Raw genomic sequence first — 12320 nt, 5'->3', positions numbered from 1 at the left:
CCGATTTGCCAAGCATGGCCCGATCCAAAGGCGCTGAAGACCCACTCCATTTCAGCAGCACTGGAAGTGGGGAACAGCCGCTGCGGCTTGGCCGATGTTTGCTGGCGTGGCTCCGGCTTTTTCGGAGAGAGCTCCAGCGGCTGCGGCGGGAGAGAGCTTTTGACTTCCTTTGAACGAGCAAACAGCAAGGTCCAGAAATCGATCCAGTACACCACGGCAATTGAACGGCAAATTCAGCTCGACAGATCCACGTTGCCCATCCATACCCTGCCTTATCCAGAAAGTACCCGCTCCACATGGACTACGTCCAGCAACGCGTCGCACAAATGGCTTCCCAAACCGACACATCCTCCAGGTACGCACCTCTCCCCTTCTGTCCACATCCCTCCGTCACCCCCACACCCTTTCCCTAGCTTTCCCCGCTAACCCGCCCTCTCCCTCCCACAGCGCCCTCCTCACCCCGCTCAACGCCATCCTCCTCTCCCTCCTAGCCTACACCGCCTACGCCTTCCTCCTCCGCCCAGCCCCGCCGCCGCCTTCACTCCCCGCCGAAGAACCCGCCGTAGTCTTCCGCACCTTCACGCCGCGGACGCTGTTACCCTACAACGGCGCCGACGGCTCGCCGGTGTACCTGGCGGTGCGCGGGCGGGTGTTTGACGTGTCGCGGGGACGGAACTTTTACGGGCCGGGCGGGCCGTATGAGAATTTTGCCGGGAGGGATGCGTCGAGGGGATTGGCGTGTGGGAGTTTTGATGAGGAGATGTTGACGAAGGATTTGGATGGGGCTTTGGATTCGTTGGAGGGGTTGGAGGCTTCGGAGTTGGAGGCGTTGAGGGGTTGGGAGGAGAGGTTCGAGGAGAAGTATTTGGTTGTGGGGAGGTTGGTGGCGGTTGGGGAGGAGGAGAAGTAGAATGGCTGGAGGGGTGAGAGAGTGGTGTTGGTTGGGGGTTGTGGAAGGGGTTGTGCTGGTGGTGGACTATGGTGAAGTAGACTTGAAGGAGGATGATGCTGGGGTTATTTAACATGGTTACAAGCGCGCGAGTATAGAATAACATGCCATTCTAACAAGTGTACCGGTACGTAAGGAAACGAAGCAATCTACCCTATCCATCCTCTCCTATTCATCCCCCCCTTTTCCTCCAACATCCTCCCATCATCCCTTACACTTTCTACTCTCGGCCAAGGATCTCAGCCGCCTTCTCCGCAATCCCATACACCGTCGCCATCGTATCCCCCCTCGTAATAAACGGCATCACACTCGCATCCACCACCCTCAAATTCCGCGTCCCATACACCCTCAACTCCGAATCCACCACGCCGCCCATCGCCCGCGGCATCATAGCGCACGTGCTGGTGTACAGTGTCGAAGCGGCCGCTGTATCGCGGAGCCTCGTGGTGAGCCTGTCTAGGTCTAGGTCATCCTTGTCGGTGTCTTTTTTCGGAGTGTCGTCATCATCAGCAGTGGTGTTGCGGACAAGCCGGTCGGCGAGCGGGGGTTGGTTGGTCAGGGTCTTGCGGATGAAGCGGACGTGCCGGGCGAGCGTGGCGATGTCGGCGGGATGGGATAGGTAGCGCGGGTCGATGACGGGGGGTTTGGCTTTTTCTGCGCTGGTGATGTGGGTTGAGCCCCGCGAGAGAGGGCGGGTGAGGAGTGTGGCGATGGTGATGTGGGTTTTGGGTACGGATCCGGGGGTTGTCGGCTCCGGGGGGCCGGCGGGGCAGGGGATGAAGACGTAGTAGCCTGAGGCAGAGGAAGGGTCGGTTAAGCTGCGAGTGGCGAGGGCGGTTGCGGCGCTGGTGTAGGTATCGTTGTCGCTGTTCCCGATAGGGTACTTGGTCTCGGACTGGGTGAGAGTCTTGACGATGGACTGGGCATCGTGTTTACCTGCTTCAGTGTCGAGGCCCGGGAACGGGAGATGGGCCATGGTGTTGCAGTTGGAGCGAGAGAGCGGCCCGCTCTGGGTCGTCTTGTACGCGTTGACTGCCGCGGCGATGGCGTCGGGATCCTGGCGGACGAGGGCATCCATAGTTTCAAAGCCTGGCTGGCCGTCTTGGACGGTTTCGAAGGAATGCACACTGAGCGGATGGTGCTGCAGGTTCTCACCGACGCTAGGGTTATCGACAACCACATCGATGCCGAGGGACTGGAGAAGCTGGGCGTTACCGATGCCCGAGAGCTCGAGCAGCTTGGGAGAGTGGAACACCCCAGCTGATAGGACGACTTCCTTGCGTGCTCTCACGGACGAAGTGTTACCATCTTTGGTAGTGTACCGCACGCCCGTTGCCACGGCCGCATCCTTGGTAGTGTTGTCAAATAGGATCTTGTCCACCGGTACCCCGGTCCAGACGGTAAGGTTGGCCCGACCACGGGCAAGGCCGAGGTAATCATTACCTGCATAGCTCCTGGTTTTGGCCTCGGGGTGGATAGCATCGGGGTATGTGACCGCACCATGAATATCGCCCGAATAGGGGTCATTGTCAGTGGGATAACCCAGGCCGGCCCAGGTATCACGCCAGACCTGCGGCCACTTGGTCTCTTCCTTGGGAATGTTGACCTGGATCGTGCCATCATCATCGTCCAGCTTATTTCCATCTGTTATTCCCTTCTTGTGGGTCTTGTTGAGGTATCGGGAGAAGCCGTCCCAGTCCCAACCCGGGTTGCCGAGTTCGGCCCAGGCATCGAGATCCTCCTTGGCTGGGACGACAAAGTTCATGGCGTTGAGGGCGCTGCAACCGCCGAGGAGTCGGCCCTGTGCGATGGGCACTGAGCGGCCATTTAAGGAGTCCTGTAATAACACAACTAATTAGCTACTGAAGATACCCAGACCTGATAAGATGTAGAGTAGAGAGTGGGGGCGAACCTGAGGAACACTCTTGAGCTGCCAGTCCGTGGCGCCGCTCTGCAGCTGCGTCCACATGCCGGGGATGTTAACACGGGGGTCGTTAGCCAGGTCTTCGCCAGCTTCCATGACAAGGACCTGAGTGTTGGGGTCTTCGGACAGACGGGCGGCTAACACTAGTCCGGCCGTGCCGCCGCCAACGATAACGAAGTCAAACTCGGTGGCCATGTTGGTGTTGATTCTGAAAACAACTAAGAGGAAGAAGGGATGGCAGGCGGAAAGAAGGTGGACCTAGGGCTGATTTGCAGTGATAGCTAAGAAGGGCTCTACACTCCTGAAGAACAAGAAGTCGAGGTCAAAGTATGTCTCTAAAAGTCCAGCCATCGCCCCTTTTATCCCTTTCCCAACACCCATCTCCAAATAATTGGAATGAATCATTTCGCACCAGACCTATTGCCTATGAGACCCCATCCTATATCGCATCGTTTCTAGACAGTTCTTGTGGTTTCTAGATACTTCCAAATCCCAATCCTTCTCAGCCGTGTTTTGCGGGGATAAGGGGGGCCTGTTCATGCGGGGGTGAGATGAGATGAGAGCCAAGGGATTGGTGTGACGGTTTCTTGAGCCCGGACTTGACAAAAGACAAATGAAGGAACGAAGCGAAACCGAAAATTGAGAAGATAAGGCTTACGGTGTCGGTTTAGAATATTGGCGTTTTTGATGTGAAACCGAAGGGTTAACGTTGAGTCTCGATGTTGTGGAACCAGCTAGGGGGTGTAAGGAGTCAGGTCCTATATTGGCGAGAAGGGGAAGATGCGCAATGGCTCGCACCACGAACGGCTTCATCTCTTCCAACAAGAAATAAAATACAGAGTAACGCACTAGCGAAACTTATAAACAAAACATATCTTGGGTATCTTATTTACATCTCCAACTCCCATTTACCCAACCATCGTTGTTTCCCCCCTGTACTCGCTACCCCTATCACCTCTCCAACCCATCCAACTCATACCTCGGAAACCTCGTATCTCCCTCCACCTCCCTCGGACACGCCACCGCACTCATCTCATACGGCTGCTTTTTCTGTTCCACACTGACAGCCGATGCCCCAGCCCCACCTCCACCTCCTAGCCCATAGCCGTAGCCGTAGCCGGACGACTCCGGGCCGAAGTAAAAGTGGCTGTACAAGTCGGCGTCGGGAACACCACCGCCAGCTCCGCCGCCAGCTGTGGAGGAGGTTCCGGAGGAGGGAGATGGGGACAGTTTCCCGGTTGATGACGATGTATCCTTCATTTGTCCTGCTTCTTGTGTCCCTTGGCGTTTGCTATTGAGGTGTCGGAATAGGAACCAGCCGCCCGCGGACCCGAGGATGATAGCGAGGCCGGCGCCTACACCGATGCCGATCGCTGCTGCTGTACTAAGACCGACGTTGTTGTTATTATTGTTATTATTGCCGTTGTTATTGTTGTTATTGTTATTGTTGTTGTTGTAGTTGTTGTTGTAATTGTTGTTATTGTTGTTGATGGTAGTTCCCTCCGACGAGGGCGGCGATGTTGTGGTTTTGGGGGGTCGTTTGGAAGATGCAGTGGAGGTTGGCATGGTGGTGGCTGGCCTTGTTGCTGTCTGCGTCGTGGTTTTTATCGGGGGATGTGTTTGGCCTTGGCTAGGGGAGCTAGTGATGTTGAAATAGGTTGAGAGCGCGCGGCCCACCGTGTCTCCCTTGAAGAAGATGGACATGGCAAAAACGTTGGATCTGGCGACGTCCTTGGCTGTTCCCACGACCCACTGGCTGTCGGTGATATTCACTGCATCATCTAACAGCGGAGTGTTAATTAGCTATGGGCGTTCTTCCTGTCTAATTTTGCCCCTGTCCCTTGATTTTCCTCGTCGTGAACTAGCGGGTGCAACTTACGAACGACGTATTCAAACGCCTGGTTTGGTGGAATGGTGATTCCATCGGAAACGTCGACCTGATATACGACCACGGAGAACGGAATGCCGGTGTCCTCAGTATCCGTCCACACTACTTGGAGAGGCGAGCCCGAGCTGTAGACGGGATTCGACTTTAAATCCTGTGTACCGTCCGCGGGTGGCGGGCTGAGAAACTCGATAGCTAATGCTAGCTGTGACAATGCGAGCAGTGTCGCGAGTATTAAGGAAAACATGATGAAGCGACGCCGAAAAGAGAGGATGAAACAAATATTGGAAAGAGAGGAAGAAAAGGGCGAAGGAGCGGCTGTATAACAGTGGTGGCTTAAGTGAGTCGGATGTCAAATCTCAGAAGTAAACAACGTGAACTAAGTTCACCTCGATACAATAGCTCAAGCCGATCCTGCGGCTCGGCGTTGAAGCTGGCAACCACAAACGAGCTTTGTCTCGAGGCGATGAGGGAACCAAGAAGGATGGAAGGCCACCCTCAACCAGGGCGTTTTTTTGCACTTAAGTGATATACATAATAGAACTACTTAGAGCCCATGCCCGCGTTGGGGGCCAAACTACCAACGGCCCGGAGTCTGCAACCACAGTCTAGGAAGGAACCAGGGGCCACGGGGAGAAGCGAACCTATCGCACGAAGCCGTCCTGCTCCATCCATGGTTTCCATCAGGCCAGCTCAGTGGATTGAAGAATCGTGCCGCGCGGTTCAGCGCCTGTTGAAACGGCGCAGCTAGACGAATTCATCTGTATGGCCTCGTTGCGGATGAGCTGGCAGCCGGTCCCCTGGGAGGAGCGGGTCTCCTGCAGCTTTTTGGTATCTCTGATAGGCCTGCAGTGTAGGTTCCACAAAGAACACCAGGGACTGGCGGCTCATTCCTTGGCATCAGACCTGTTCGGCTAGCCGGTATGGCTGAAGCCGGATGGTTGGGTGAGTTTCTCAGACAAGAGAAGAGGTAGTTGGAGTTTCTTCGATTTCTCGTGAACTGGCGGTGTTTCAAATTTTGTTTGTCAACACTAAAAAGTGGGAAGCGGTGTCTTGTCAACGGCCAACGAGACCCACTTATTACCTCAACGGTTGGGCAAAACACATGGCACTGAGCCTTGTCCTCGCAGGGGGGAAAAGGCACGTGATGGCGTTGCGACGGCAGCAGCAAGCGCAGAAGTGCCAAGTCCACAGCAAGCTTCTCTAGGTACCTAGATATTTTTGCAAACCATCGCCTTGCCGCAACATCGCCCACCACAGCCGCTCGCAGAACACCGCAGGTACATGCGCGGTGAAGGGAAACCCCTTCAATATCATCAATACCACTTTATATGGTGGACCTTCCTTCCACGGACTGACTTGGCTATCTGATCCACTCCTCACTGCTTGAGAATTGCAACCGCCCCTGACGCCTTGGGGTTGCCTGGCCGGGGGGCCAAAGAGAGGGAGAGAGCTATTACAGTGCTCAACCAGCCAGTTTCTCGAGCAACTTGCGGAACTCATCAATATCCCGCTGCAGCTCGCCCAAGAGTGCCTCGTTACTGAAAACCTCGGCGACCGTCTTGACGTCACGCAGCATCCTCTCCGGCTTTGTCGTGCCGTCGAGCACCTGCGTGCCTCCCAGGCCCAGGATAAGAACGTAGAAGGCCAGCTCCTTCTTGACGTGCAGTTTGTCGTCCACAGACGCAAGGATCTCAGACTCCAAGACCTCTGGGTTGTGCCTGAGCATCCAGTATGCCTGGTAGGTGATCCCATGCTCGGCGCAGAACCCCCTCACGTCAAGGTCAAATCCCGTCTCCTTGTAGAACCGGTTCTGCACAAAGCTCGGCTTCACCGTCGCAGCGTCGTACAACTCCCTCAGCTGAGAGAGGTTGAAGTTGGAAACGCCAAGGCGGCGAATGGTGTGCGGCACGAAAGTCTCAAAGACCTTCCAAGCGATGAGGTTGTCGGCGTCGTTCTCGAAGTAGATATGGAGGAAAAGCGCGTCGAGGTAGTCGACCTTGAGATGCTCGAGGCTCTGCTTGATGGACTCTTTCACCTGGTCCTCAATGCTCTGGTCGGGGTTGAACGGGATTTTGTCCTTCTCGTGGGCCCAGACCGGCGTAAATTTGGTTTGGATCTTTCGCCCCAAAGGTTAGCGTATTAGCGTCATTCAAAACGAAGAAGAAGAAGAAGAAAACCGCGGATGGTGTTGCGTACAAACAAGTCGCTGCGCTTGAGCCCCGCGCCGAGAGCGGCGGCAATGCCATCGCCGGTCAACGGCTCATTGTAGGCGGTCGGATAATTGGCCGTGTCCACGCCGGTGAAGCCGTTCTCAAGCGCCGTCTCTGTGAGCTTCGCGGTCGTATCCTCTTTCCAGGCAGTGCCATAGAGGAGAAGGGGTGTATTTGGTGGCATGGTCGATCCTGCGCCCCAGTTTCCTGGGCGGATGAGGTGATGGCAATAAAGCGAGAACTCGAGATGAACTTGGACTGGGCGTATCGCGCAGAGGCCTCAGGTTTCAGTTGTGATATTCCATCATTTATTTAGGCACCAATAAATACATAAGACCCAACTCGTTGGTCGCCAAGCAGAATACTTCCTTACCTATCGAACCTTCCTCAAAATTTTTCAAAGAAGAGACATGCACTTCAGACTGTGGCATTTGGATACACGGGACTGTATACGTGACTTCTCTCATACATAACCCTAACCCTGAATGGCGCACGATCACAGTCTCGCCAGGTTCACAACCTCCCTAACTGACAGGACCGCAGCCTTCCAAACACCGTAATACATTGCAGTGGGAGCGAATCAACCTCGGAGACCTGGATGGCATTGACATGAAATATATAACCTAGCTTTTTGGTTGTTTTACTCTTCCCAATGAACGGGCGCAAAGTGGGATGGTGCTCGTGTCTTCGGGTGCCTTGGCACGGCTGCTAATTGTAGTTTGTTCTCAATCTGGCCCTAGCTGCCTAATGGTCAGTTGAAGGTTAAAGAACAGCACGCTTCCAAGAGGATACCTCGGATACGGACCGCGTGTGGGAAACCCATTGATGAAGTCATGGTCCGGACCGAGCTCATCCGGGGAACGGCGGGCCTTCCAAGGACCAGTTGATTCCGGGCGCCGGCCAATCAAAAATGCCAAGACACTAGGAAGCTTCTCCTTTCGGCAGCCGCGCACCGCAGTCCGACTCCAGAACTCAGTCCAGTTCTCCAAACTCCAACTTGTTTCCGGTTTCCGGGCATTGTATAGGCTGAACTTCTGGGCGATCAGCATTGAGGGGAACGTTGCAAGTCTCTGGGATTTCGATTTGCTACAACACTGTGTAGTCATCCTCCATATTCCCAAATCCTCATTTGCTGCGCGAAGGATCCCTGCCGTTGTCGATGATGTCTTTGCCTTCAGGTCCGAGAGGTCGTCGACGGGTGTGGTTGGCTGTTTTGCCTGGTCTTTCTGCTTCCCCGAGTCTCCGCATCGTTGATCTTGAGAATCCTGTGGGTCAGCCGTGCACCAATTCCGGGCATTCGGGTGCCCACGTTGGAGAATTGTGATGAGTTAATGACGGCAAGAAACCGAGGGAAAGCGGCTGAGGGTTAACGTTATTTGTTGTATTGTTCCCTTAGTTTCGAGTCTCTCTTATTTGGTTGCTTCAAGCCTCACGTCCAACGCCGCTTAACCGTAGGGCATAGTATATTCTGCTGTTTCTTCTTGACACATTTTGCTTCACTTCTATTTTCATATTGACCCCAGCAACGCTATATTAAGACAACAACACCCCTATACCGGAACTTAATCACCCTATGCCCGTGATCAGGTCCACCATTTCGTAGCCGGCCCTTATACCTACCTTCTCCCCTCCGCACCCACTACATCCTATCTACCTACCTAGCTGCCCCGGCTACAATTCACCCACAATGGCCAGCACCGCCATTGAAACGCCTCCTTCAACACAACCTGTAGGACGACCCAGCTTCCACCACCGATGCACCGAAGATCGCATCCGCGAAGGCACAGGCCGCCCCCCTTCGTTTTCCGGATCTGGAAAGTTCCCCAGAGAACGCAAGTCCGTGTTCAAGGAACTCGGACTCGATACAACGAACATCCACTCCAGCGAGCCTACAGGGTCCAACCCTCACACTTCCAGCAACTATGAATACCAAACCACAACAGGTAACGGGAACCCCAAAGATCATAGCAACAAGCGCGCATGCGACGACAATGAATATAACGACGACTACACTGCCCCCCCACGACGATCAAAAACAACACCAGCGCAACCCAGCGGCGGCAGGCGAACCGCCTCCGCCAGCGAGCCCGTATCCCCAATCATCCCGGACTCTTCCTCCTCCCCTTACCACCACTACCAACAACAACAACAACAGCAGCAGCAGCAGCAGCAGCAGCAGCAGCAGCAGCAGCAGCAGCAGCAGCAGCAACAACAGGACCAGCAGCAACAACGGCCATGGTACTCAAAGTTAACCCAAACACGCCGACCCAAGATCAGAACCGCGTCTAGTGCACCACCCCCTAGTCTGTCGACTCTCACGAAATTATCGTCGGTTGCTTTGCTCCTTGCCGTGCTGTTACCATTTTTGGGCTATTTCAGGGGTTAAATGAAGCGGCACGGTTGTACTGTACTACCCGTAGCGGATACGATGATATCAAGGCCTCGTGGGTATTTATGGCAACTGCGCTGGGCGTATGTCGGACTGTGGCACCCTCGGCTGGGCTGGGAGGTTACCGAGTTTGACGTGTAGGAGGAATAAGGAGTTTCTGGATGGACAGGAATTGAGTTTCTTTAGCGCGGCACTGGGCCTAAGACGGGCGTTATGGGCTGTTAATGGTTTGGAAGAGGATCGGGATAGTGTGGGGAGTAGCGCCGGGGGTATGTTGGTATGAATGGACAGGGTGTTGTAAGCTATAAAGGTGCTATGACACACCATTTACCTTCTTTTGTTCTCCAATTCAGAGGTTCATTTTATTTATTGATCCTTCTCTTTGCGTGACGAATCGTATGTAGAGTACAGTACAGGTGTGTATATACATGAAGCAATCAGATTTTCCTGATAGCCCCGTCCTGACGACGATCAGGCACCTTTGTCTCAATCAACAGCAACTGGCCACATCCCGCCGTCAACTCCGTAGAGCTGGACGGCCGAGCCTAGCCGCTGTCGGCAATCTCAGACCCAGGTCTCTCCCGTGCCAAAGCCGAGAATTCTCTTTCATGAAGATGTTAGATATCTGCCTAGCCATGGGAGTTCATCGATGCCCGCGGAAACGTGTGCCGTATCGGCGTACCGTCGGAGCGCTCTCAGTGTATCGGCGGTGCCACGAGTCACTTTTGGCATCTGAGAGAAGGGGTTGATAGTTCAATAAAATGACCAAGAACGGCAATAAGCCGACCCCAGATCAAATCTCGCCCCATTCCGTTCACCGCGCAACTTGCGTCATCCCAGCCACCTGCTCATATGTGAAAGGTAACCGGAGCTCTGTGACGATGCGGTCCCATACCCGCATGGCTTGTGGTTCTCGATTGGTCCGGATCAGGTGCTGCACCGTATCGATCCCGAGGACCACGAGACGGTAAATTGATGTGTTGGCGGGTCGGTTGAGGTAAGGGTAAATTGTATGGTGGAAGCGGCCGGTGAGCGTCCCTGGGAGGAGGAGGGGCTCAATGACTGTGTCCGCTGCTGTAGATGTGTCTAAAACGGGGGAATCGCGTACCCCTGCGGCGGCAACATTGGTGTGGGAGTATTTGCGGTGATTCCAAAAGCTGTTGTTCAGGAGCATCTCCTCTGCGAGGCCGGAGGAAGGTTCGACGGGATGGAACAGGTTGACGTGCGCGCGTTCCACCTTTCGCGGCATGAGCTCGGGTTCCATGGACACAAAGCGGTCAAAGAGGTCTGCAGGTGGTTTCAATTTGCCTCGAGGCGTGACGGTGGTGTGGAATGCTAATACACGCCATGCGAAGCGGAGCACGCTGCGAATGTTTGCGTTCCTTTCCCGAGCGGTCGATTCTGCTTGGATCAGTGTCGAATAAGCCGGTCCCAATTCTTGGGTCGAGAACTTGGAATTGACGAAGTCCCCCATCAGCAATCTGATGAGCTGCGGGGGTACCGCGCCTTCGCGAGCCTCGAGCAGCCGATCGTACCAGGTCCACACCACATTGTCTAGCCCATCCCCGAGCATGAAGCGCATGAGTAACCTCCGAAATTGACCATTCCCGTTAGACAGAAACGAAAGATCGTTTTCCATGCCCGAGGACCTCAGCCACTCAAAGACCAGCCGACCGGCGCCGGACGAGTAAACACTGTCCGGCAGCCCTTCACCAGCGATTGACCGAACGCGTAACAAAAACCCATGCGCTCTTGGCAGGTCCATGAGTCCCCTGGAGACGGCCATTTGAAAAATGGCCTTCTGCTTCTCTACTTTTTGAAGATGGCTGTCGGGGGCCTGCACCATGTCGCTGACGCTGAAGAGCGGGTTGTGGAGGATGCTGCGTAAGTGCTGGTCGGTAGCCCCCGGCATGGCCGGTTTCGAGGTTGGGCCGGGGTCTGCCTTGGACGAGCCGTGCTCCTTATCGAGTTCGGCGCGGAATGAAGTCTTCATCGTCTCGAGGAGTCGTTGTGACCCGCGTTGGTCGAGCGGCATCGGGGCGTGGATGGGGGGGAAGATGCTCTTGAAAGAGCTGAGGGGCCGAGATTTCTGCATCGTGGGCGTCGATGAGGGGGTAGTGGTCGCTTAGATGAGTTCGCGGCGCTCGTAGCAGCCCTCCTGGGGCGAAATTGGCCCAATCGTGGCCAGAATTGGGCGGTTGTGAATCCGATGTTGACGTTGGAGACGGAGCTTTCGGCGCCGCCTTCGAGCTTGGAGGGGAAACAAAGTGGGACCGTCGACAATGGTGGTCTGTGCGTTGGGTCTTGGTCAGCCGAGCGGTCATGTGATATCCGCCAGCTGGGCCACAACCTGGTCGGCCCCTTGCCAAGTCCGGATTGGCTTGGACCATCCCCAGACAGCCGGCACCGGGCCGCTCAGCTCATCCGCTGGGTGGCAAAGTGTAGAGAGGCCGGCTCATCAGATGGAAAAAGATTGGGAGGCGATTCGATTCCCTTGAACAATAGACTGCGCAGACACAATAGAAGAATAGAAGCTAACTACTGTAAACCATTTCGGCCACGACCTAATATGGGAGCTGTTCTGCTGTCCTTGGCAGCTCGAGCTTGGAGGGTCACAATGGGATTTAGGCCACTGCCGTTGTTCAGGGCCGTTCCCCACAACGCCAATCCAAGCAAGTCCGCGCATGTCCATCTTTCTGTTGGCGTCACCTGGCAAACTCGGCCGTTGGGTCTTCGTGGAGTCAGGGCAGTGGTTAGATTTTTGGGGGCTCCCGTACCTTCCCTTACTGTAAATTGAATACTTGCTGGTGCAATTGACGTGATTTTGCATTATTTCCAACACGCCTGGTTTCTCTGCAAGCGAGGGAGGAGGAAGGACCTCAAAAAAAAGAACTAAAACCAACTCCCTGCAAACGGCGAGAACCTCGAACCGCGGCAGCTGATTGACGCCCGGCCAGTCC

General features: G+C 55.0%; 6 protein-coding genes across 6 annotated transcripts; 2 read left to right on the top strand and 4 right to left on the bottom strand.

Annotated features, from left to right (window-relative positions):
- Positions 1 to 296: 296 nt before the first annotated feature.
- C8A04DRAFT_26224 (cytochrome b5-like heme/steroid binding domain-containing protein) lies at positions 297 to 910 on the top strand (the record flags this gene model as incomplete). The annotated part of the gene is made up of 2 exons (XM_062779856.1): positions 297 to 355; positions 448 to 910. The coding sequence occupies 2 exons, from the start codon at positions 297 to 299 to the stop codon at positions 908 to 910; spliced, it is 522 nt and encodes a 173-aa protein (XP_062639433.1).
- A 259-nt stretch (positions 911 to 1169) lies between these two features.
- C8A04DRAFT_10074 (uncharacterized protein) lies at positions 1170 to 3068 on the bottom strand (the record flags this gene model as incomplete). Its single annotated transcript, XM_062776459.1, has 2 exons — positions 1170 to 2786; positions 2862 to 3068. 2 exons carry the CDS (start codon positions 3066 to 3068, stop codon positions 1170 to 1172), a joined length of 1824 nt encoding a protein of 607 aa, XP_062639432.1.
- A 756-nt stretch (positions 3069 to 3824) lies between these two features.
- On the bottom strand, positions 3825 to 5005 carry C8A04DRAFT_26222 (uncharacterized protein; the record flags this gene model as incomplete). The annotated part of the gene is made up of 2 exons (XM_062779855.1): positions 3825 to 4654; positions 4753 to 5005. The coding sequence occupies 2 exons, from the start codon at positions 5003 to 5005 to the stop codon at positions 3825 to 3827; spliced, it is 1083 nt and encodes a 360-aa protein (XP_062639431.1).
- Positions 5006 to 6223: 1218 nt separating this feature from the next.
- Positions 6224 to 7155, bottom strand: C8A04DRAFT_35329 (NADP-dependent oxidoreductase domain-containing protein; the record flags this gene model as incomplete). The annotated part of the gene is made up of 2 exons (XM_062783131.1): positions 6224 to 6877; positions 6958 to 7155. The coding sequence occupies 2 exons, from the start codon at positions 7153 to 7155 to the stop codon at positions 6224 to 6226; spliced, it is 852 nt and encodes a 283-aa protein (XP_062639430.1).
- A 1503-nt stretch (positions 7156 to 8658) lies between these two features.
- C8A04DRAFT_26220 (uncharacterized protein) lies at positions 8659 to 9357 on the top strand (the record flags this gene model as incomplete). Its single annotated transcript, XM_062779854.1, has 1 exon — positions 8659 to 9357. The coding sequence occupies one exon, from the start codon at positions 8659 to 8661 to the stop codon at positions 9355 to 9357; it is 699 nt and encodes a 232-aa protein (XP_062639429.1).
- An 817-nt stretch (positions 9358 to 10174) lies between these two features.
- C8A04DRAFT_26219 (uncharacterized protein) lies at positions 10175 to 11455 on the bottom strand (the record flags this gene model as incomplete). The annotated part of the gene is made up of 1 exon (XM_062779853.1): positions 10175 to 11455. One exon carries the CDS (start codon positions 11453 to 11455, stop codon positions 10175 to 10177), a length of 1281 nt encoding a protein of 426 aa, XP_062639428.1.
- Positions 11456 to 12320: the final 865 nt, after the last annotated feature.

The sequence above is a fragment of the Dichotomopilus funicola genome (assembly GCF_033296635.1).
Source record: "Dichotomopilus funicola strain CBS 141.50 unplaced genomic scaffold C8A04scaffold_11, whole genome shotgun sequence".
NCBI lineage: Eukaryota > Fungi > Ascomycota > Sordariomycetes > Sordariales > Chaetomiaceae > Dichotomopilus > Dichotomopilus funicola.
Note: the sequence above shows the minus strand (reverse complement) of the source record. Positions and strands in the feature narration are given on the sequence as shown.